This window comes from Charadrius vociferus, unplaced genomic scaffold, assembly GCF_000708025.1.
Source record: "Charadrius vociferus isolate BGI_N301 unplaced genomic scaffold, ASM70802v2 scaffold2, whole genome shotgun sequence".
Classification (NCBI taxonomy): Eukaryota; Metazoa; Chordata; class Aves; order Charadriiformes; family Charadriidae; genus Charadrius; species Charadrius vociferus.
The window spans coordinates 2,929,801-2,954,593 of record NW_009647595.1 but is presented as its reverse complement, the minus strand read 5'-3'; the positions used below and the strand labels follow the sequence as shown (position 1 = coordinate 2,954,593).

General features: G+C 42.9%; 1 protein-coding gene across 1 annotated transcript in view; it reads left to right on the top strand.

Moving 5' to 3' along the window:
- Positions 1 to 24,793, top strand: part of SNTB1 (syntrophin, beta 1 (dystrophin-associated protein A1, 59kDa, basic component 1)) — a 57,104-nt gene that overhangs the window by 2,529 nt on the left and 29,782 nt on the right. The window contains exon 3 of the mRNA XM_009881038.1: positions 13,372 to 13,579. Coding sequence (XP_009879340.1) covers positions 13,372 to 13,579 — 208 coding nt within the window. The remainder of the gene's footprint in view (positions 1 to 13,371; positions 13,580 to 24,793) is intronic.

The window sequence follows — 24,793 nt, the reverse complement described above, 5'->3', positions numbered from 1 at the left end:
AAGAGTGACTTCTTTTTTTTACTGTAGTCCCAACACAGAGCAGTGTACAGTCTAAGCTGGATTTTTCCACCCAGGCACACAGTACCTCACTGTTGATCTAGCTGCAGTGTAATAGTAGCATCCCATCAATTTGCATCTTTATCTATTTCAGGGTTTTTTAACAATCCTGAATACTGGAACTAATTTCCCAGTAGAAATGCTATTACAATGCAGTGACCCTTTCCCACTGGAATATATCCCAAGATAGTAATCTGATTCTGCAAAAATAATTTGATCTTCGTTCACAGCAGAGCCCAAACCATGTCCTTACATGCTTATGACACTTCTGTTTTATAACCCAGTGACCTGACACACATAGATCTTATAACTGATGGTGTCACTTTGCTGGATGGCTTTAGAAGAGCACTGCTGGCAGGCTGCCAAAGCATATCTTGGCCATAAAAGGGCTCCTTTGGACTACAGCTGAGCTAATTTTTCTCTAAGACCAAGCGTGGACATAGGAAGCATGACGTTTCCAGTGCAGATGTTTCTCCAGTGCAGGCTGGAGATCATGTCACAGCAGCATTGTATGACCAGGCTGAACTGGTTCGATGCTCAGCATGAGAAGATACCTATGTTAAAAGGCCCAGGAGGAAATACCTGCTTCTTGGCACCAAAACATCTTCAATTCTTAGAAAGCTGGAGTAAAATGTGGGTTTAACAGGCACAGAGGAAGTTAAACATCTGGTTTTCCCACTAGAGCACATAGCCCTGCATTGGACTTCTGCTTGTTCTTGAAGACTGGCCCCAGTGAAAAGATTCCCAAGTCTGTGTCTACTCTCAGATGGTTTGGTGAGCCTGTTATTTCAGAGAAGGAGTGAAGTTTGGTGCTTTTAGAGTCAGTGGTTCTCAGATGTCTCCTTCACCTAACCTGCCTGTGGGTTCACTCTGAAGGAGGTAGGGTATTGTCTTCTCTGTTACCTGATTAAAAAGCTGTAAGATACCAAGGAGATCCTTAATACAAATCAATGCCCAACTTAGCGTGTAGGAATTTTTTTTTAATAGTACAAACATGGCAACAGGGGAAAAGATGCAGAGGATTGTAGTGGCATCTGTGTCATTCCCCTCTAGACACAGGGGCCACTGTTGTATTTTAGGCTGGAAGAAACTGGGTTAAAGTAATTACTACTTAAATCTGTTGTTTTCCTGTGTTTTCACCCATAAGTGTCCTTCTTGGTGGCACCATTAAAGGTTAGTGTCAGGCCTCACAGAGGAGCATCCCCTCGAAGTGGAGGTATATGTGGGAATGGTCACAGCTAGCAATACCACCAATAAGCAGTAAATATTACTGCAGTATAAAAAAACTTTTCATCAACTTCTGGTGATGACAGTAAGGAATAGGAAAAAAAAAAAGGAAACAGGTCTCTGAGGTGAAATTTGTTCTGTTGTTGCTTTTGTCTTGGGACATAATACAAAGGTACTTCTGTGCACAGCGTGGGAGACATGACATTCACGGTAAGAACGAGGCTGTGCTACACAGACTGAAAAGGTTTTCTCATTTGCTTTTGAAATCACCCTAAAATCTCGCTTGCACATCATTCAGCCAAACCCAGGAAGTGTGGGCCTGATCCTGCCAGCACTTAGTGTGCACAGATCATGTTTTTCCAGTGGCAGGAGTCCAGAGCAGTGTGTTCCTCAGCAGGGATCCAGTCTTAAGGATCAAGTTACTCGTCATACCCACTGGCAGGATTTGGCCCTCTGATGAGAAAGGTTTAATTTGGGTTTGAAGCAAGGAAAAATGAGCCAAGGACAGATTTCCAGCAGTGTGGTGCTGGCTGCCAGGTACACGCAGTGGCAGCACCACAGCAACTACAGGTGCAGTTTGTAGACTTCACACCAAGGACAGGTAGAGAAACAGATGAACTTTTCTTGTCTGTTGTCCATTTCAGGCTTGGACTGAGAGTTACAGTCAGAAGATAAAATCATAGAATAATAGAATCATTTAGGTTGGAAAAGACCTTTAAGATCATCAAGTCCAACCATTAACCTAACACTGCCAAGACCACCACTAAACCATGTCCCTAAGTGCCGTGTCTACCTGTCTTTTGAATACCTCCAGGGATGGTGACTCCACCGTTTCCCAGGGCAGCCTGTTCCAATGCTCGGTAACCCCCTCGGTGAAGAAATTTTTCCTCATATCCAGTCTAAACCTCCCCTGGCACAACTTGAAGCCATTTCCTCTTGTCCTATAGCTTGTTACTTGGGAGAAGAGACCGACCCCCATCTCACTACAACCTCCTTTCAGGTAGTTGTAGAGAGCCATAAGGTCTTCCCTCAGCCTCTTTCTCCAGGCTAAACAACCCCAGTTCCCTCAGCCACTTCTCATAAGACTTGTGCTCTAGACCCTCACCAGCTTCATTGCACTTCTCTGGACATGCTCCAGCACCTCAGAATTCAGCAGGTACGTTTTAAAGGTGGTAGAGGAACTGGGTGGAAGGCCTTCATCCTGGGCTCTGTGCACTGAGCTGAGGCTGGGAATTACCTGAGCTTCCTGGGACGACAGGGAGGTGTGAGACAGGCTCAGACCTGTTTATTCCATAGGCAGCTATAGACTTAAGCTGCTTCATTACTTTGATTAATTTTTTTATTTTTTTTTGCATTGGGAAGTACTGATACACCGAAAGATTTGCAAGATTTATTGCAAAGCTGTTGCTCCTCAAAGTGACTCCTTTTGCACACATTCTTCTAAAAAATTTTTTCTTGCATTACATAATAACACGTCAGTAATGCACAGCAAGAGGGTCAGTGAGACTTAACGTTTTGTGTTGTAATTGGTGTGATATCAATGGAGAAATTATGTAAGCATGGAATGTTCCTGCGTGATTCTAAAATGAAATTTCAAAATCTTAAATGTTAAACAAATTCTGGTGAATTTGGATGTATTTAATTTTGTTACAACATGATAGAAAAAGAAAAGTTGAAACATCTTCACAATAAAAACTGAGTTTCAACAGCATTTAAAATGACATAGTAAAAACCAGTCCTTGTGCCAAAAATCTTGAGCCATGAATGCTGACAACAAATGTAAGAAGTTGGCAGGAGAGTGTGAAGGTGAAATACAAAGACAAACATCTTTAGAAGTCAGGGAGCTGTGACACTAATATAGGACAGCGCTGTCCAAAACTGGACTTCTTGAATGTTTTTCTGATGCATCTTCAGCTGTGAGGCTGATTGATTATTTATATATGTGTACTAGTAAAAACTCCATGCCTTTTCAGTACAATGCTATGCAAGATGACTGCATGTAGTTTGGGACCTGCCAGCACTCCCAGTTTCACTGCTGATCTAAAGCACAACTATTTTTCTTTAAAAGGGCTACAAGACTTGATGTGTTCACACTTGACATTAGGAAGCATTTCTTTACCAAGAGGGCGGTCAAACACTGCAACAGGCTTCCTAGAGAGGTGGTCGATGCCCCAAGCCTGTTAGTGTTTAAGAGGTGTTTGGACAATGCTCTTAATAATATGTTTTAACTTTTGGTCAGCCCTGAAGTGGTCAGGCAGTTGGATAGATGATTGTTGTAGGTCCCTTCCAGCTGAAATATTCTTCTTTTCCTCTCCTCTCCTCTCCTCTCCACTCCCCTCCCCTCCCCTCCCCTGATCTCTGGCTGTAGACAAAATCTCTGTGAAGTGGAGAGATCGTACTTAATTCGCAGTGTTGTTGTGAGCTAAAGCTTGAGATCCTTGGATGAAAGGCATGTAGCACTTAATTATTATTATTGGTACAGACATGTTTTGCTATTTGAATATCAATAAGTCCTTTGAAGAAGTCATTGAGCCTGCTAGAGTCAAAGTCCTGATTTATATCAAGAATTTTTGTTACTGCTTTTTTTTTTCCTGGTGGGCTGTGTTTATTATCTGTTTAGATTACTGTTAAACAAGGGAAGAAATCAACAATCTAACATTAAAGCAGCTTGAAAGGATGTAATTCAAATCCTGAAAAGAACAAAAATGATGATAATCAGGGTGAAACTCTGGTTGACTCTCCCTCCACCCTTAAACCACACTGTTGTGCTAGGCTGTCACAGTGTGCACGGTCTGTTACAGAAGGATGTTCTACCACTGTGAAGCCCTTTGCATCCTTGCCCACAAAGCTTAGTGAATTTAAGATCAAGGTGAATGTGGGTTTTTAACCTTAGCTCCCAACTATTTCACAGTTCTGGATCCAAACACTCCTTTTGTGTAAAGTTGGATGTTTCTTGTCGAGTTCTTGTTTGTTTATAGTACTGTAACTTCTAATCTGCCCCAAAAATCTGCTCTTTACTGGAAATAGGTGGCACTTGAGATTTATCTACCGTTCACTCTTTTCAAGCTGAGAGAAGTTAAGTGATTTAGCTAAAAAGGCATTTACAGTGTTCCCTTCAATACCCTGAGGGTAGGAGAGGGAAGAAGTTGAGGTGTGGGCAGAGGGGGGAGAGGAGTGGAGCGGTGGGATGGGTGGATGTCCAGGCAATGGGGAAGGCCTCCTCCTTGATACATTAACATGTCCTCTCTAAGAGCTGCATGGCTGTGGGACCCTCCTTGGTAGCTAGGGTCAATGCATTCAGGGCTAGGGTTGTCAAATGAGAGACCCATAAGATTGTATTTCTTCTCTTACAACAGAATTTTGGGGCAAATCATTAACTGCTAGAATTAATAATTGGTTCAGGCTGGGCTGTCTGATAGTCCTCTATTATCTACATCATATGCTTTTCAGGCAGCTCTGTAATCACTGATGCATTTTGGGAGCTGCAACCATCTGTCTTGCTTAGGGGCAGTTTTCCAACCCTGTAGGAGCTGGAGCTCTGAAGCCTCTAGGCAGAAAGGGTGAATTTTTATTTTTTTGTTCATTATTAGGAATAGTTATTTTCAATAATTTGTGAAAATCCCCACCAGCCAAACAGGTTATCGGTTTTGCTCTGGGTCATACGGACTTATGTCTTAGCCTCAGTTTCTTCTCAGCCTTCTTGGAAGGCCACTGAGATCAGACACCTCTGTGGGACTGTCCCTCCTGTAAAGAGGAGCGTTTTGGTCTCTCTTGAGTCAAATCACCAGCTAAGCTTTCTGGAAGAAAAAAACCCTCACCAAACAACCCAAAGGCCGTTTTCTGCAGAGCAGCCTAGAGGGTATTCATTTACAAAAATACAATAACAAACTAGGTTGAACTTTGGATGTTCCCTTACATTTATTTACTTCAGGTTTAATTTTTGTTCTGTTAAATCATGTTAAAATAACTTCCTTATGTCCTAAGGACCTGCTGTAGTCTCTGGGTGACAGTTTGAGAAGTGAATTGCTGGGGGAATGTGCCAGGATTTGGGGACACAGTGGAAACTTCTGAGTTCTCCTGCAGGGTATTTGAGATACCAGTGTAGAACTGAATAGTTACAGCATGTTGTGACTGACCTTCAATCTGTGCAGGTCCTAGTGAATCTGGGATTAGTCGTGTCTCACTTTCTTGAAAAACAAGTTGCATCTTTTCCCCTGATGTAATGATATGGCACTTTCTCCCCTCCCCATCCTTCCGAGGTGGACAGGCGAGCTCCTAGCGTCCTTCCTCCAGCACAAATCAAATGGGAATAGGCAAAGCTCCTGCACGTGTTACTCAAAAACAGTGTCTGTGCATGCATGCAGATATGTGAGTGAAAATAAAACTTTGTGTATGTGCGTGTGTGTCTATGTGTGAGCGGGACCAAATATGACCTGACAGGAATAAAATGTGTCATGGTGAGTGGGTGGCAAGGAAGGATGTGTGTGGTGTGGAGGTGGCGGTAACTGAGGCTGGCAGAACACTTTCAGCTGGAGTTTTGATTAACAAACTTTTAACCAAATTATTTTCTGTGAAAATATTTAAATAATGAGGTAATGGAGAAAAAGAAGATACGCTGGTGAGTTTTTGCATTGTATTTTGGTCTTTTTTCAGCCACTGCTTCAGTTTGGGGAGTTTTGAAAAAGAATTTTCATTTTTCCAACCAGCTTCAACTGTAGAGGATTGAGCTGAGGAATAGAAATATGAGCAGAGTAACTGGAAATTAATCAAGGGAGGGGGAACAAGAAGAAACTGCCTTGAGAAATGCATGGAGGGAAGAGAGGAGAACAAGTTAAGAAAAGGTGATGGAGAAAGAAGCCAATCAACAAAGTGGAACACTGAACCAGGAGAGTGAAAACTGAAAACAGACTTTACTTAGTGAGTATTTTTGCAAAAACGAGAAAAATCAAAGAAATGCAGAGATGGAAGAAGACAAATGCTCCAAGAAATGTGTCGCAGACCATAGGGAAAGGAAGAGTGGTGTGAGCGCTGCAGGGCGGGACAGAGGAGGGCAAAGAGTTAATCACGTTTGATGTGTGTCTGTATATAAAAGTATGTAAGTGCTGACATCCAAGCTGCCTCTAAACAATGTCGGTGAGCAATTTTAACACCCCTGAGATCTGCCAAACAAAGTTGATATGTAAGGGTTTCAGTTTCCTGCTGTGCTCCTTGTCCCCACAAGTCTTTGTGTTACGGCTTGGAGCCAGTGACAATCTCAAGACCCTTTTTCCTGCCTGGTGGTTGTCCTGTGCTCAGTGCTTTCCCTCCCTTATTAGTGGGTCTGCAAATTGGATTTCAGTCTTACAGCTCCAATCTGGCCTCACCTGCCATTGATCAACAGGCAGGATTTTCAGCTGATGTATTCGAAGCCACTCTTTCCTGCACCTTCTGTAGGAACTTGTATCGCAGCAAATTGCAAATTATAGCCACAGTGGGAGCCTCGGGTGATGGGCCGCCATCGTAGGTACCCCAGCTCAGTGTTGGTAAATGCTGAAGTTGAGCTCCAGTGCTTAAGTTGTATGTGCAGATTTTGCTATTTTAATACCCTCTGGTCACTTCCAGCTTTCATGTGCATTTCTGCTGATGGAAATTCCTCTTTTCCTGTAGTAGGAATCAGGGAGAGTTACGCTGAAGTTGTTATTTGTTCCCAATGGTTACATACAGCTTTTCCATTGATCTCTGAGTCTAGTAAATGGGAGGATGAGTTTACCGCCAGTAGTGAAAGTGCTGGGTTGTGACCCATGCCTTCCATCCCTGAAGAGGCCAGCAGTATCTCCGGGAGGCTGGTTCCCAGGTGGTGCCCTCTCCTCAGCGTTCAGAGGCTAATAATTGATCCAGAGGGAATTTGTGGGTTCGTCGTTGTGGTTGAATGGTCTGGCTTCTGTTTTGTTTCACTTGGCAACTAATTGGTGATCCCTGGGAATTTTTTGATCATGTAAGCCATAAAATGGGCATATAAAATAATGAGACATTCAGACAGATACTGCTAGATGAGGTGGACCTGCTGTTTGTCTCTTCCAGTGAGACTTTCTGCCGTGACAGTTCATCCGCAAGACAGAGCCGATCTATCAGCAGCCCTGCTCATTTGTCCCCTTTTCCTATTAGTTTTTGTCCATGCTTTTGGATCACGTCCCCTTCATTTCTGTAGGTCCTACTATATACAGTGCTGCCCACCAGCAACAATGACAGTGGTGTTCTTTCTCAGAAGCCATCTAATTCTTCTCCAAGTCCATGATCTCTTATTTATGCAGCAGCATGAGACTCTCCACCCTTGTCTAAATATGAAGGGGTCATTTACCACTATTACCAGCTACAGTCAGGTGCTCTTTGCTTAGCCCAGATGGAGCTCCAGCTGCAGAAGGTTTGCTTTGCTGCAGAAGGTGCTTTGAGGTTGGCTGTGGCTTTGCTAGAGGTGCAGCTTTTGTGGCTGAAACAATTTTTTTTTTTTTTTTTCCTAGCATTAATACACTTTCCCTCTTGCTGTGAAAGATTTGCTTCAGGCAGCTGTGGTCAATGTATTGACCACACCAATCACAACATCTTCTGGTCTTAAAGCTTCAGGCAGCATCTTTTAAAGGTTCAATTGAATTCTTACCATGCCTCTGAAATAATTCATTTTTTTTCCCCCCAAATAACTGACCCCACTGCTCCTTGAAACAGTCCTTTTGCCATTGTTTGATGCTGAATCCATTGTGAAGAGGGCTGGACTGTGTATTCCTGCATTACAAATACTCAGCACTACAACAACCAGAATATAAAAGAAAAATTCAAGAAGGAAAAAGAGAAGAGGTCTTTTGGGCAATGCAAGGAAAGAATTCTGCTTCTTAACATCCATAGATATTTAAAAACTATTACATGACTTTCGTAGTTGTTCTGGGTAGAGAAGCGTGTGATGTGCTCTGCAGAGCGGTCGGCTTCAGCATACAGTGGTGTGAGCACGCCTGTTGCAGAACCAAATCCTTTCCTTACTTGCATGAGGTGCAACTCTGCCGTTATCCCTTTTATTAAAGCTCAGCTGGTGGCAAATAGAAATGAAATCAACTGTGACAGCTCGTTAGTGATATGTACACCCTCTATTTGGACATCAGTCTAGTCCAGCTCCCAAGAAACAAGTAACTACATCGTTTTTACCACTGTAAGTTGAAAGTCAAGTGAGTAATTGTTAATATAGCAGGTACCCTTGTGACAGCGAGGGGTCTGAGAGACTTTCACATAGAAAAATTCCTCTTGATTACCAAATAGCACTCACTTGGTAAAATTGCTTTCACCTCCATTTAGGTGCATCAAGTGAAGATGCTTCTTCAGTGTATGCTGGGGAATTCGTTGCAAACCTAACAGTCTCTCTATGGAATATTTTCCTTGCAGACTAAACTCCTAGTTTCCATTGCTTCATTTTCATGTATTTTGTTTGTGTTCATCTCCTGATCCTGCATGTAGAATTGAAAAAGAACCTTAACAGGGCTTTTTACTTATAACAAAACCTACAACTATTTAAATATAATCTCTGATTGTGTTCCTCTAAATCCCCCCCTACATGCTTGAAAGGCTCCTGTGTTTTATCGTTCAGAAATCAACACAATTACTTACCACAGTTTCATGTGCAGATAATGATGGAGGAGATGAAGTGGGCAGCTTGGCCCTCGCCCCCTTTTTAAGTTTGGAGTCAGTGGCAGAGTGTTTTGTTCCTGGCTATGCTGGTACAAAATCAAAGTAGCGTGATGGACTCAAATAACTCTGGCTCCAGCTTATCATTAACTTCAAGGGATTTACTCTACACTTTAATCAGTCACTGAATGCATAATCTGACCCAAGAAAAGGCACAAAGTGTAAATCAGTGCCTGATTTGGTCCTGAGCCAGTGCTGGTGGGAGAAGTGCTTTCAAGAGATTTGATAAAAGCTATTTCTTAGATAATGAACACTCCTACAGAAAGAGGTCTTATCAAATGTGGAATGAGTATGGTCTATCAAATATTTGATTTCAACTTCTTCTGATCCTTTGTAAAGTAAAAGCTCTGGGTGATGCAGTGAGGGAGGGAGTTTTGGCCTCTCACGTGCAATGTTACGGCATTTGGAGGTGTCCTGATTTGAGGTTTCGTGTCACCCCGGTGTTCTGCAGGTGGAGAAGGGGATGCTGGAAATACTCCTTGGCTCAGGGGGACTCTTTGAGAAGGAGAGAGAAAATTACTCTCTTATTATAAGGTTTGCCAAATGATCTCTGAGAAAATGTGATATCATTCATATGCATTGCCAAGCTGGAGAGATGCCGCGCATCTTGGCAGCCATCTAGAGCTAACATATAATTCCTTTGGGTTGGTATGGGCTTTATCAGAAACAGCTCCATATGCAGTATTTACATAACTGTGGTGGAGTGTGAGAATAAACACAGCTGTGGCATTGCCCTAAATATTTCAATTCAGTGGGGAATTAAGGGAACTTTATCACTGAACTGCAGATAAACAGAAGTCAGTGAGCGGTGGTCAGTTTAGCCAAGGAACAAATCAAAGCTACAATGGCTGGACTGCTGGAAACATTTAAGTGCTTTAGTGTTGAAGTTTACTAAGGTCACTGGTATTTTTTTGCCTTTCAGAAAATATGGAAATGCCATCAGTCAGCTGTTATACAAAAAGCATCATCCAAATGGACTGGTGAATCAACGCAGCATAGGCTGAAAGGCAGAAAAGGGAAGAGTTTGTAGGGACACAGGGCTTTCCACATCTGATTGCGTTCAGAGCCCATGGGTTTCCAGCAAGATTCTAAATTTCTGTGAGTATCTCCATCCCAACTGAATGCAGAGATAGGAGTCCTGGATCTTGAGCAGAAATCTGTAAGCCTGGTTTCTTAAAGATAGTTTAGTGCCCAGGTCTTGTAGAAAATAGACAGTAGCAGAGTTCAGGCAGTTGAAGATTTAGACTTTTGTCGTTATGGTATGAATAAAATGGTGCCCTACCTAGCAGCTTGCACAGGAATGATGCTTGCAGATGTATTCCTTGGGCTGGACCAGCGCGGTGGATAAAAGGATTTAGTTTCAGACCTGTCAATGCAGCATTTATTCCCATTTTGAACTCACTTTTGAGAAGTGTAGCAGTATTGTCCAATCTTCCTGTCACTCAGCAGAGGGAACAAAGTAGACTTTCTGCAGTTGTTAGTGCATCACCATCTAACGACGACTGACAAGCAGTCCCCAAAATAGACCCATTAGAAGTCACCAAGGGATGATATTTTAAGAGTATTTTTGCAAGCATGGCTCAGTTTATGTGTGTGCATATGTATATGAGAATATATACATTGATATCACAGTAGAATTGTATATATTAGAATATATAGTTAGAACCCCTTAAACAGAATGGTTAAGAGCTAACTAAAAACGTTCATTATTTTAGGGGACAGAACTCTTGTAGAAATACTTAAATAGCCACCATCAAGGGAAATACACTTTGATGAAGGCCCAAGTAGCAAAATACTTGTTTGTATGTTAATCCACTTGCTCTAAGTAAGAACTTCAGTCTGTTCTAAATTGGAGGGAAGTGAGCTGCCATTCAGTTCTAGATAATTTATTTTTAAACCAAAGCCTGCAACAACTCCAACTTAAAAAGAAATGACACGACTTTGCTGCTGTTCCTTTGCAACTGAAAAAGCGGCACATTCTTCTGTGTCTTTCTAGTCCTTGTTCAGCACTTTGTTTACCGCACGATACACAGTGACTTTGGAGGTGGGAGTTCCCTTATAGAAACCACAGGCTTTGTGAAGAGCATTGTTTCACACAATCCATACAGTGCATTAACGTATTTCAAAACCAGCACAATACTGCTGTGCTGTCCAAATACTTTTTTCTCTTAAAAAGATTATTAAAATGGGAGCTAGAGTGCAGAAAATACTGCGTGCTGCTCCTGGATTGTTCCCTGACTCCTCTGGGTTATGCAGCTTTCCATTTTTTGGGTGGTGAAACAGGGATGCTGTCGCTGACCTCAATTGTAAAATGCCGTGAGATCTTCTGCCAAAAAGTGCTCTGTAAGTAGTAAGTAATGTTTCACTGACTACCACAGTGTACTTTGAAAATCTAAGCCTGTATAGTTTGTTTCCTTTGATAGCTGCCTACAAGAACAAGTTGAAACTCAAGTTCCTACAGCGGTGGGAGAGCAGTATTTCTTCTGGAAAGACAGACCGGGGTGCAGTAGCTGTGCATGACTGTAATGATCATTGGACAGAAATGGCTAAATCATAACTGTCAGGGAGACGGCTTTTTCTGGCAGTTCAGAAAAAATGAGAGTGTGATTGGGAATGTGCCTATCTACAAACAGTTTTCTTATTCACCAGACCTGCATCATCTGACATGGAATTTTCCTTTTGGTACCTGAAGTCGAGCCCTCGGTACATCCTGGAGCAGCTAAATAAGAGCCTTTATTTTCAGACAGTGCTGAGCTCCAGCAGCTTTACTGAGGAAACATGCGTTATTGTGTTGGCTCAGCGCTTTCTGAAAAATCAACCCACTTTTTAAGCTATCCAAACAGTGATTTAGGACCCTGAACAGTTCAGCTGCTGAGTTTGGAAAATCATGACCTTTTCTATCTTTAGAGCAGTGTCTACGTGGAGACCTCCCCTTCCCAAAATGGACAAACATGAGGCCAGCGGTCCGCGCTCTCCCAGCCCCGGAGAGCTGCGCAGATCAGGTCACCCTCTGTTCTGGATTCTGCTCTGGTTTAACCAATTAATTAAAATCTCTTAATTGTTAGTTAAGCTCCCAATTACAAGATTTTGTAATTGCATAACAAATATTTGTATTACAGTACTGTCTTGAACTTCAACCTGAATAAATTCCACTGAACTAATTACTTTTCTGCTACAGAAGGGAGTCGTTGTGTGTCCCAGAGATCAGGCAACAATACACAGGACAGAAGTACACAGAAGTACGTGCTTAGGCTCAGATCGCAGGTCGAATTTGTGTGGGTGACGTTCAGGAGCAGTCACTGTATGTGTATAATGAAAAAGCACAACTGTGATACAGAGTTGAGTGATGGGCAATGACCAGGGCTTGGGTTTATAATCACTACATAAAGATAAACCAGACTATTGCTTAGTGGGTTATTTAACAAATGTTCAAGTAAAAGTGGCCCACAAAGCTGTAAAGAGCCCACAAAGCCCCACTAATAACTAATAACTTCACTGAGAACAGAGCTGAAATAGCTGCAGCGGCCTCTCAAAGCATTTTTGTTGTTGTTGTTAGCAAAGGTGTTGGCACAGGTCCTATAACCACGATGGGCAGGATTCATTTCCCTGAAAGCTGTGTTCATCTCTGCTTTGCAAACCACAGTGGTGGGGTGGAAGCCCGCAGGCTGGTCTAGTAAGCATGTGCTTTGGGGAAAAAAAAAAGTCTCTATCCACAGGAGTTTGGAAAACTGCAGAAGATGCCTGCCAGCAGCGATCACACGGTTGCGGTTAGCAATTCCTTGCTGCTGCTGTTAGCAGGATCTAAGTGGAGCACTGAGGATGTTGGTAACGCCTGCAGCAGGCCCATTGCGGTGGGCTTCTGGTTGATGCTTAGTGGTGTCACTGAAACCACAGCACAATCCTAAGAAAACTCCTCTATTTGGGATGAGGGTGGTTTTCGTTTAGCTCTCTATGTGTAACATAAGCACATTGAGAAACTCCGGGCGTGCTGTGATATCCACCTAAAGAAGGCGGCAGCTTATCCCCGGCTTCTCCGCAGTCATCTCCCATGCAGTTCTGGGGGGTTGCCGTGTCAGTGAATGTTAGTGGGTGAATGCTCCTCTTGCCTTTATATTTGAAACTCCTATTGATGTGCTAGATGTGGGGTTGCATCAGCATTGTCACATCCCTTTCTGAAGGATTTTAGCACAAAGTCAGTACAGACCTGGCTTCAGTTAAGATGATCCTACTGTATTCAGGTGTTGTAAAGGTAAGTTCTTAGTGCTAGGTCGTGATATTAGTGTCTTTCTTTTTAACTCATAGCTAACACTAAGCAAGGTAATAAATTTAGTTGCCTAATGGTATCTGAGTGAACATAATGTTTTTCCCCCCCCATTTTTCTAGACTTATTGAAGTTCATTCACCTGATGCCAAGCACACCGTGGTGCTCAGGAGTAAGGATTCGGCTACAGCCCAGGCCTGGTTCAATGCCATCCACTCCAGTGTCAATGAGCTCATCCCCAGGGTGATTGCAGAGGTCAGAGACCAGCTGGGTAAAACAGGGATTGCTGGAAGTCGAGAGATTAGGCATCTAGGCTGGCTTGCAGAAAAGGTAATGAAAACATTCTTATTTTCATTTCTAAGTGCTCTCTTTCTCAATTGCTCTTTGCTCCTGAATTCAGCCTTCTCTGGAAGTGGAGAGGCTAAATGAGGTTCTGGGGTTTGATTTAGCTTACCATGAAGACATTTCTTTCCTTAACGTGCCAATTTTTGTGCTTTAAGAAACAAAACAAAACAAAAATTGGAAGATCCCCCGAGTCTTTGCTTCTGTATGAGAATTAGCAAAGACTTTCCTGGGAAATGAAAAGTCTCATCATCTGTCAAGTTCAGGCATGGGACACGAGTCACAAAAACCGACACCAGCCTTGAGCTCCCCTGCTGTTATGTCTCCTGTTTATGTATATGATACGTGCCCTTCCCAATCCCAGCCTGGGAAGTAACCAGTTACTTGTCCTTGGTCCGCCCCTCCACTGTGCCTGGCCACAGGAGCTGGGCACGGACTGGAGCACGAGGTGGTGTCCGTGCTGCACCTGGGAGCTTCTTCTCTAATTGTAACCCAGTGTTTGAGCCGATCTTTGTAGAAGGCTAAGCTTGCAATTGCAGCTCTTACCCCATGTCTTCCACAGGTTGAATCTCAAGGTATTTTGCACCATGGGGGAAAGCTGGTGTTCAGTTCGAAAGTAGTTAGGGATCTATTGACCTGTGGAAAGCCAACCCACGAATGCATAGGCATGGTATCAGTATGGATGATCTGGTTTTAATTCAGTAGTCTCAGAATTTGTTTTAGGCACTGTACCAACTGTAAGTGTGGATTTGCTACAGTAAAAGCATTAGGATTGTGCCTAGAAATACCTCCCATCCAGATAGTGCCTGGGTGGCCATTCAGAGCATCTTTGCCTCTCCAGCTGGGTTGCATGGAAAAATGGCCACTATGCATACACTGCCCTTTCAATCTATGCATCCAGCACAGGTGTGGAAAGCTGACTACGATTGCCCTGAAAAAAATACTGTAAATTTTAGCTGTGTCTGGGATTTTGTAGATGAAAATATGGAAGCCACAGGTACAGGTGCTGTATTTCTATCTAGCATGTTCTAAGAAGGCACACCATTAATTCTTCGCAAAACGTGGGTCAGTCCACACCATTTGTAGTGAGGCAAAGATTGCAAAACCTTTCAGGCAGATTTTGTATGTTTTCCTGTCCCTCCCTCAGCATCCTGGGAAGGACATCACAACTCTGTGTCTTAGTGCTGTAGAAAATGTAAAAATTTGGGGGGGGGGGGGGGATAATTTGGGGTTAAAACACCAAAGCGTTGGTAAGAAAATCTTAACAGTATTAAACTGTACAACCGTGGGGTCTTTAGTCTTGTTTTCCCTTCTGTATCTGTTTCTATAAACTTATAAAAAGCTGAATATAAGAGGCTTTTTCTATTGTAAAGTACTGTCCTCTGAAAGGGTGACTGCTCTGTAGCAGATCGTATACAGCTTACATGTAAAACACTCACAGGTCGTTTTAAGCGGACACATGGCACGATTCTGGTTTATGAATTTCCTTTCCTTACAGTTGCTACACAATATCCCATTCATAGGCTTCTTTCTCCTCTTTTTTTTGCCTTACGGACTGAGATGTTATTTCATGCTACTCATTATGGACTGGTTCAAGATCCTGCTGATTTTTTGTTGCCTTTAATAGGGCCAGGCTGCAGCTCTGTGCACGTTCCAGTGTATTTACAGTGGCTGTCATCAAGAATTAGCCTTGAGAGATTTGCAGTGACATTGCTACCCAAAAGTCAACATGTTTTTTTTTTTTTTCACTAAACTAACCATCCAGAGCTGTGCAATAGTTATGGAGTGAGGTCAGAAGTTCCCAGCTTCTTCTCATGTTGGAGACCTGTTGAATAGTAGAGAAAATCACCACGTATGGTAAAAAGCAATGTGAAATTGCTTTTATTTTATTACTGGACTGTGGGCTGTAAAGCCTGGGTGAAAGAACGATAACCTGCAGGGTGAGAGAAGAAGGTATATATACTGTATATATGCAAACTGTATATATACTGTTTCAGAGGAGGTATTCAAGGCAGCTAGGTGAGGTGCTGACCACAGGGTATTTCCTAGATGCTCCTTGAGCAAAACCTGGGTTTGCCAGTGAGGAGAGATTAAATTCTGCAGTGATTTTTGGAAGCACACCAGGAATACCAGCTTTCTTCTCCTGGGGTGAACTTCCCTACCACATCCACTGCTGGTTTGTTCCTAAACGTTGGAATTTAGAAAGGGGTCTTATTAGTAGTACGAGGCAAATAAAACATATTCCTTCTAGTCCTCCTAATATTACCCTTAGATTTTTTCTCCATGATATTTTGTGGCATATCTTGCCATTTTTCCATGGACTGCAGTGGGAAGAAATCTGAACTCTGTTTTGAAAAGCAACTTAGACTGTAACTTTTAAGACAGCTTTTATGGCATTGCACTCTGTTACTTACATAGCATATCCTTACAGTGAATTCTCAGCAAAATGGAATGACGCTAAATGAGATTAATTCCTCTGCTTGTTTGGGGAATGCAAAATGTAATCCCATAGAAATTTCACTGTAATTTGCTGTGATTACTCTCTGCTTTCATTAAGCTATTTCCTGGTTTGACATTTTTTATATGTCTCTGCTCTAAACTTAGCTCTAAACTTCAACCTTTATGGTACTACAAAAATAGATTCATTAGCAGAGCCTCCCTCAGGTGGGTAACATTAAAATAAATGGTAGGTTATCTAAGGTACTATGCAATTGCATGCTAACAGGATTCTTCAACCTTCTTCCAACTTCCCTGTGAAGACAGCCCTGAATTTGTGGTCTTCCACATGAAATGTCCACCCTGCAGGTCCACCATCAGGTCCCTGGCTGTGGCCCAGGGTGAGCAGCGAGGGTCCGTCAGCAGGTAAAGCAAAGAGCTCTGCATCACTTTAAGAAAGCAAACAATCACTGTGGTGTTATTATAGGTAAGGAGAAAAACAGCCAGAAGCAATCATTAGGGATGCCATATTCCCTCTTTTATTAAGGCACTAACCTTGTCCTGACCTTGACGTTATGGCAAGGGTTTCTGAAGCCGGTCAAGGATTAGGGAGTTATATTAGTCACCACCATCGTAAAACTTTCCTGTAACTAAGAGAAATGTCAAGAACCAGTTTGTAATGTGTGTGTGCTCCCCATCACCTTTTCTTTCTTGTATTTGTCTTTTCCCTTCAGCAGTCCCTGTGGGATTAACAAGCGTGCTAAGCGGGAGGGAACAGCCACATGTGGGTTTTAATCTTTCCAGGTCTTTCCTTTTTTTAATGCTCCCTGTAAAGATACTTCTAGTGACCAAAGACAAAAAAAAGAAGTTAGTAATGTCATCCTAACTGAGGAGCTTTTTCATGTGTGTTAATTGCCCCTCTTCTTTCCAGGAGTCCTTTCAATCCTTGTAGAAATGTCTTTTCCACTTCTCCTTTCCCCTGCTTTTTTATAGTTCTGCACATCCTGTGGCATGTAGGGGAGCTGAAACGGGCATCGCTGCTTTTCTCCTCGCGCTTATCCATCTACCATTGAGTTCCTTCGTGACGATCAAATTCGGCTCATGCGCTGGAGAGCTAAACCACTGAGGAAATGGTAGTTTATTTTATCACTTCGTAACGTCTGTTCCAATAGACCAAGATATCGTTGGCAAAAGCTTTATCTACATTTTTGCCTCTCTAATGCAAACACAGAAAGGTGTTCTGGCAAAAGTGGTTTTGCAGAAGTAGCTTTTGCCAATTCCGCAGTGGGCCACACAAGCGAAAGCGTGACTGGTTTCAGGGGAAGGTGAAGCTGTAGCCAGGCGCCAGACTGGTCGCTGGGTCAGTTAAAAAAGAAAACTTGAATGAAACCCCAAGCTCTGCATCTCTCCCTGTCCTCACTGTGCCAGTGACATTTTAAATGTAGGCGTGGAGGAAAGAAAAAGTGCTTCTGCAGCTGGAGACTGTTCTGCTTTCTGGATGTCAAATGTCTTAAAGGCAGTGGGCTTCTAAAAATTATCTCAAAGCTCCTTTGAGAAACTTAAAAATAGGAGTTGCTGCAAGTTGTCTTTGATGATGTTAATATTTGAAGCTGCAGAAGTGGTGCCCTTTTGGGCTTTTCTCACTAGAGCTTAACCCCAGTGCGTGGTTCCTGTCCACGTTGCTCTGCCCACGCAGGGCAAGTGTATCTCTGCTCCCACAGATCTGGTGTGGGGATCAGAGGGGAGAAAACACCTGATATTGGAGGGGAAATAACCAAAGTGGCATGGTGAATTGGAGTTGTTTTTCAGCTCCTGACACTATCTCTGAAATGAAAGTGTGTTAATATATTACAGGCTGTTCAGTCTCCTCAACCCGTAGATAACCGTATCGCTGTGTTAGAGCTGAAGCGCGAGGCATGTCACAGCACAGTGATCTTCTTCAGTATCGAGCCGTATATTACAGTATTATATTTATCTTCCTGCTCTCGCTCTGATTCAGAGGAGGGACTGATAACAGCAAGATTGTGAGCCATGCAAGCTGTCCAAACAAGATTTAGGCAAATGACATGAGAGTGTATTTAAGCGGTTCTTTTCCCCAGTATGAAATTAAAACGTTTCTGGTTTACAGTTTCCTTTGGAAGTATGTTCACTGGTTAGCACAAGTAGACAACGACAGAGTCACGTTGTTATTCTCATCACAGATAAATGAGTTTTCAAAGAACAGGAGAGAAGCTTCAGTCTTAAAATTTTACATAATTTCCAAATTGTAAAAGCGAGTTTAAAATGTCTTTGCATGAGAAAACTACCAGCCCATCACATAGTTAAAACATTTTGCCTTTATTTAACATTGTGAATATCTGATTTTAACCACCTTCCCATGAAGCCCAGCAGCTGCTCGGCAGCATTTTAAAAACCCAGGCATGGCCGTGTCCCTGGTTGGGGCTGCCACCGTCCCCCTTAGCTCTCCCAGCTTGTCCATCGTGGTGGTGGCAGCGCTTGTCTGACCCTGAGCCAGATCAGATAGTTACGCTGGTACAAAACTCGTTACTTTTGGGTGGGGTAGCATTAGCTTTCTGCAGGTTTTATGACAAATGCAAATCCCAGGGCAAGAGAAGGAGTGAGAGCCTGCAGCAGAGGGGCAGGGATGGGGAAACAGGGCTGCCTCGTTAGGCAGTGTGTAACTCTTCCTCTGGGCTAGCTGCCTCCTCAGGCTGCACAGACAGAACCTGCGGCATGTTCCGGAATAAAATTTGGGTTGTGCTGATCCCTAGGTCAGTGTTCTGGCCCTGGAAACTACCTGTGGGTGCTTAGGCTAAAACTGCAGCAGGTTTTGGGATGTACTGCATCTTAACCCCCAGTTAAAATCAGCGTATGATTTAACAAGATAAATAACCTGCTAGAAACATGGGCATTTGCTGAGAAAACTGTTACTCAGATGCCTAATTTCTTTGCAAGCAAATTGTATTCCTGTAAGGTGGTCTCCTTTGCAATTTTTAGTCTCTACAGGTTTGGGTTTTTTTTGTTGTTGTTGTTCTTTCAGTCTCTGTTTTCTTTACTAATTATCTAGGCATGTTTGGAAATACTACCCATCTGTAATGCCCAGGAAGAAGAGCAAGGCAATATGGTCCTGAGCTCCTGGTTTGAGTGGTTAGAGAAGGACCCAGTTTCTCATATTGATAATATACAGCTGGTCATACTCTTAAAATTGATCTGACCTTTTGGAGATTACACATACCTCAAATTGGAAAATCTTCTGTGTATCCTAAATTAGAAATTGTACTTTTAAATCCCAGCTAATTTCTTGCTGTGGAGTACTTAGATCCAAATGAAGAGTCCTGCTTTTGCCCCATGTCACTTAACCTTGCAGCTTATTAATTCCAGAACTTATTTGGTTGCTTTGTAAAACACCACAACAGAGTGCTTAATTACATTAACAGTCTTCATTATCTGGGATAACGATCAGCCTGTTCTTAGGAAAGACGTAAACCTGAAATAGCATGAAGAGTAATTTCCTCTCTCAGCTTCAGCAAGGTTCCCGCACAGGCTGCTTTTATCAGCAGTAACATTGTTCTCTTCTTGCTTTAGGTGCCTTCAGTAAATGGATATATTAAGGAAAACTGGGGCTGAAAACAGCCATTTCATTCACCGTACTGTTTTAAAGGCTTTGCCAGTCTTAATCCATAACACACGTGCTATTTCTTCCCATGCCAATGAGGGCCAAGTAGACAACAGATTTCTAAGTCAGGCAGAAGTGCTCAGTGCGAGGGGATTGGAAAGAAGAACAAGTGTAAATAAATAATGAAAAATTATAGGAATATGATGGTAAATGCATGAAGGACCTGAGCTTGAAAGTCTGTATTTCTGCAGTACAGTTTGGTTGTTGTAGTGCAGGAAAACCCCTCTATGATATAACAAAAGAGCACAGTTAAATAGTGAGCGAGCACCGTTGTGCCTGCGGTAGCCTTCAGGTGTTAAATTATTCTTAAAGAAATTGAGCTGAAGTGTAAACCTGTGTAAACGGGTATGAACGTGTAAAAGTGTAGATGGGCCCTGCACGTCCCCTCGCCCTTCCCACAAGGGTTGTGTTAGTTCTGGCCGCATCCCAGCAGAGGTAATCACGCCCCGCCTGCTCTCCCTCGGTTTTGATCTAACCATCCCAACAACTGCCTTAACTTTTTTTATAAAATACAGCATATTGTTACTGCTGTTCCTACGAGTGCTAGGAACGACGAGAAGTTTCCTTTTTAATGTCATCCCGCCGTGGAGTTTTATTTAACTTCTCTCTTCCTGCATCAGGAGGAATTACGAGCTGGGGGATGTGACTCCTGCTCTGGCAGCCATGCCTGTGCGGGCAGAGGGGGACATGGAGCACAGGTGGGATCCATGTGGCGGTGGCCTGTGGTTCTCTTGCGAGAGGCACCTCTACAGATGTACCGCCGATAAACCCGGGGCAGGGTTTGAGAGGGGAAATGATGGGCTGTAGCTTGGAAGGAGGAGAGGATGCTGAAAGGAAACAGGGGGGTTCACTGCTCCCCCCCTCCCAGGGCGTAGGAGCTGTTTCTCTCGGTTCCTTTGCGGTGGCTGTGGGAGCACGTCCCGGCGTGGTCCTGATCACCAGCTGCTTTGTACAGCGTGGCTGCCACGGCATACATGCTTAACTCTTTCTTCTACATAACCCAAACCTGAACTGCTGCTTGGCTGGGCTGGGCTGGGCTGGATTTTGCTGGACAAGGAACTTTCTAGATTTTGGTAGATAAAGGATTTTCTTCCTAGATCTTGCTAAATTTTTAGGATGTTAGGCCTCCCCATCTTTCGCCTTGGCAGCTGCAGTTGGTTCTGTCCAAAAGGGTCCACCTCCCCTTGCAGGATCTGCTCACCTTCTGGGGCTTCTCAGGTTTGAAAGCCTGTGTTTGAATGTATTTGCAGTCAAGTTCAGTTGCAAAAAGGCCCCAGGAAAGATACAGGTATGATGTGAAGCAAGGCTTTGATCCCCTTCCTTCAGAAGCAGGTGAAAGGCCTCCTTTTTTTCTCTCAGCCTCTGACAGTAAACATTGCAAGAAAGACAGTGAAGGAATTGGAGACAGTGATGGTCTTTAGTTTTCAAATGCGATTTACATGCAACGTGAGCCTGTCCTTAATAAAACATACGTTGCATAAGGAAGCAGGGACCTCTACTGAACCTGTATCCAGCCCTGCCATCAGTGGGGAGCGGAGGGTGCCCTTTCCAATTATTTTAAGTACTTAAGCACCAAACAACTGGTCTCCTTCTGCCCTGATGTGTTTCTGCCTCCTGCCGCTGGTGCAGGCAGGGTGGGAAAGGGGAACTCCTGTTCTTGCCCAGCTGTAGGATGCAGGGTGGGAGAAAGCAGACCAGCATGTTGGTTTGGGATGGTGTGGAGCTCATCTTGGGCATTTGGAGATGCTGTGGAGTGGTTATCCAGGCTGGGGAGGCTACTATTAAGGCAATGCTTTGAGGCAAACTCATCTGAAACAAAAAGCAAAGCAAATGCAGACTGAGCAATAGGAAAACCCTGAGCAGCTCCCTCATCATCCACACTCACCTCAGCAGTGCTGTGGACACCCAGCTCGTCCTCTGGCCCCTAGATCCCACTTCAGTTGTACAGGACAAACAGATTTCTTACATCCCCAGGGCTGATCTGCCCTGATAACACATCACTGTGATGAGATGGGTGCTGAGAAAGACAGTGTTTTGCAAGAGCTATGCCCTTGCACTGTGTGTGTTTGCTCATTTGTCTGCGTTTTTCTTCTTACTGCCTGCGTGTAACAAGTTTGAAATGAAAGGGGTTGTCTACCTGAGAGAATCCCATGTTTTCCAAACATTAAGTTCCGGTCAAGCTGCATTTTCTCTGTTCTAAGTTACCTTTTTCTCATTTGCTGGTTTTGTGTCCTGAAGTTAAAAATCACCTTCAGGGGAATGGAGGGGCCCATTAGGGGCGCGTTGACCTTCAGGCTCTGCCCAGTATGAATTCCTCTCACCCCAGTCATCAGAGGGTTTTTTTCTAGCACTTCCATTTCAGCTTTTTGATTAATGGCAAGAATAAATAGATTAGAAAGCAGCAGAATAGGCCATAAAACCCCCTCTTCTCTCTGCTCTGCAGCCCTTTTTCCCCCAGGACCCCCAGCTGATCCCTATGGAGAAAACTCCTGGCTAAAGCAGAGTCATTCCAAGTAAAAATGCCCTAATTTAGAGGAGAGCATTTGGGTTTTTCCCATATCTTTTTGCATAGCATTGCCCCATCCTGCTCACCCACTCAGCTTGCAATCAGAGGCACGTTGTCTCTACCCACAAGTGCTTTTAGGACAGATGAGCTGGTTAATGTTTGAGGGGTGTTGCGGAAGAGCAGAGTATCACTGCTGGTGCAAGCAGAAGCAATCTATGCCTTGTATCCTATTTTGCCAAACAACTGTTAACAGAGAAAAATAAACAGATTTTCTAAAAATACCTTGAGAAGAAGCTGTGTTCTCTGTTGGAAAGAGGGATTGACCTTTTGAAGAATAGGAGAGTTTTAAAAAAATAGTGGAGAGGGAAAAGTTATATGTGTTATAGTTTTCAGTGTGGCAAGACATTTACTCAATGCAGACTCCACAAATACGGTCCAATTTTAATCCTCAACCTCTGTTTATGTAATAGGTTCCTAAGGCTATTAACGCCAGCCTTTTACCTTATTATCGTATCCTGTAAAAATAAAATTATACCCATAATACCATGACCGCCTTGACAGAAATGTGCCATTAGACAATTATATTGCAACATAGCAACTCTGGAGACTGCGGGGAAGTATTTCTCGTACAGCCTAATTGTTGTATCAATAGCATTTTCAACACCCTTGGTTGCTGAGAAAGAAAGAACATGATGATACCATATGTAAAATAGCGTATTTTGAAGTACTGATTTTGGGGCCTGACTGTGGCAAGAGTGCTTGAGTTGTGAGTCCTCGTAAGAACTGTGCTTGAAACAAATCCATGGTTGAAAAGGTTTCTTGTATCATTCCTCTCCTCTCTCCCACTCTTAAACTAGTGTCTGTTTTATTTTAGTTATTTTAAAATGGGAAATGTTTTGACACTGGAGTTTTAACTAAAAGAAATAATAGTGCTGATTAAAAAAAAAAAAACTTTATTCCCTTCCCCCAGATCCTTCAGTTCTGAAGATTTATTTCTGCCTGCACAGTTATCTTCTCTGCTTAACTGGACAGTAATTGATAGTGCACATCAAGATAATTAGTCTAATGACTCTCCTAAACCCCAAGCCCCACAGCTACCTTTAAGCTCCCCATTGTCTTTACTGTAACGTAAATAAAAGCTTTAGAAAAGCACTGAAAAAAAAATTTGATAGTGAGGGGGCCTCCTTGCCCTCTCCAAGGGGTTTCCTCTTCTCGTTTTTAATGAGACCCATATTAGTTGTCATTTGTACCTTCCCTGATGAATAGTTTGGAAGAAAAGCTTTCTCTGTGCACAGCAAAATTCATGCCAAGTTGCTGACCTTTGCTTTTGGTGAGACCTCATTTGAGTCTCGGTCCCAAGCCCAAACATATTGTTGGATCAATCATGTTGATTTTTGGCTCTGATAGTAATGCACAACTAATGAGTTGTACGGTGTACACATTAACCTCAGACCCAACAGCACTAATGCCAGGCACGTAGCAAAATCGCGCTGGGGCTGCAGGAAAGACATACAGTGCTGGCATCTTTATCGAAGGAGACAATTAAAGCCAGTAGAGCAGTATCACAGGTTCACTGCTTGTGGGATGTAGGATTTAATCAAGGCAGGAAAAACAAACTGTCTTCTGTCTGTTCAGAAAAAAAAATATCTCAACACCATAAAAGTGCTTTATGAACTGTGAAATAGAGAGGAAAGCCTGAATGTTTAAACAGTAAGATAATGATTTTACTACCAAAAGCGATTCTACTTTGGGGAACAGCCATTGAATAACATTAGATTTAACCTTGTCAGAGATTACCGCCTAATGATTTTCATGGCATTCCATGGAATTTGAGAGCATTGCTATATTTTTTTGATTAGCAGATACCTTATTTAGCAATACTTCAGCAAAGTTCTCCTGTCCTCACAAGTGTAAGTTCCTAAGACCAATTGTTCAATTACCAGAAACAGCCGGCATCGCTGATTTTGAAAGCAGCTGTTCCTCATCACTTCCAAAAGTAACACTTCCCTTGAAGGGCCAGATTTTTATTTCATTTTATAATTGTAAATCTAGGGAGACACAGTATTTTGCTAATCATCCCCATGGAGACATGGACAAAAATCCCAACACGCACAATATCCTTCTTCTGGCCGTTTTCCTCACTTGAAGGATTAGGAAAGGAAGGAAGGAAGAGTTGCACAATGATGACATAAGAAAGCAACACTTTCAGTTTTAGTGTAAGCCCTAAACAACCAGCTGCAGGGGACAGAGAAACAGGGACAGAATAAATGTGATTTCTACAGGTCACACACAGTTTTACGTCCTCCTCTTTGTACATTGAAAACTGATGAATAAGGCTGGAGGAGCGTTACTGCTTCAAACAGAAAATCAAATCACATCAAACGGAAAGACCCAAAGTACATAGAGATACAATCTTTGGTGTTCACATTAGACTTTGGATGCAAGATAGAAAAAAAAGCCCGACATGTAACAGGACAGGGTGAGAAGGGGTGTCAGTGGATAGGAGAGTCCAAAACAGGATTGTCTGGAAGAGCAAAGTTCCCTAAATGTATGAGAAACTGCCCCATCTTTGCATCATTCCTGC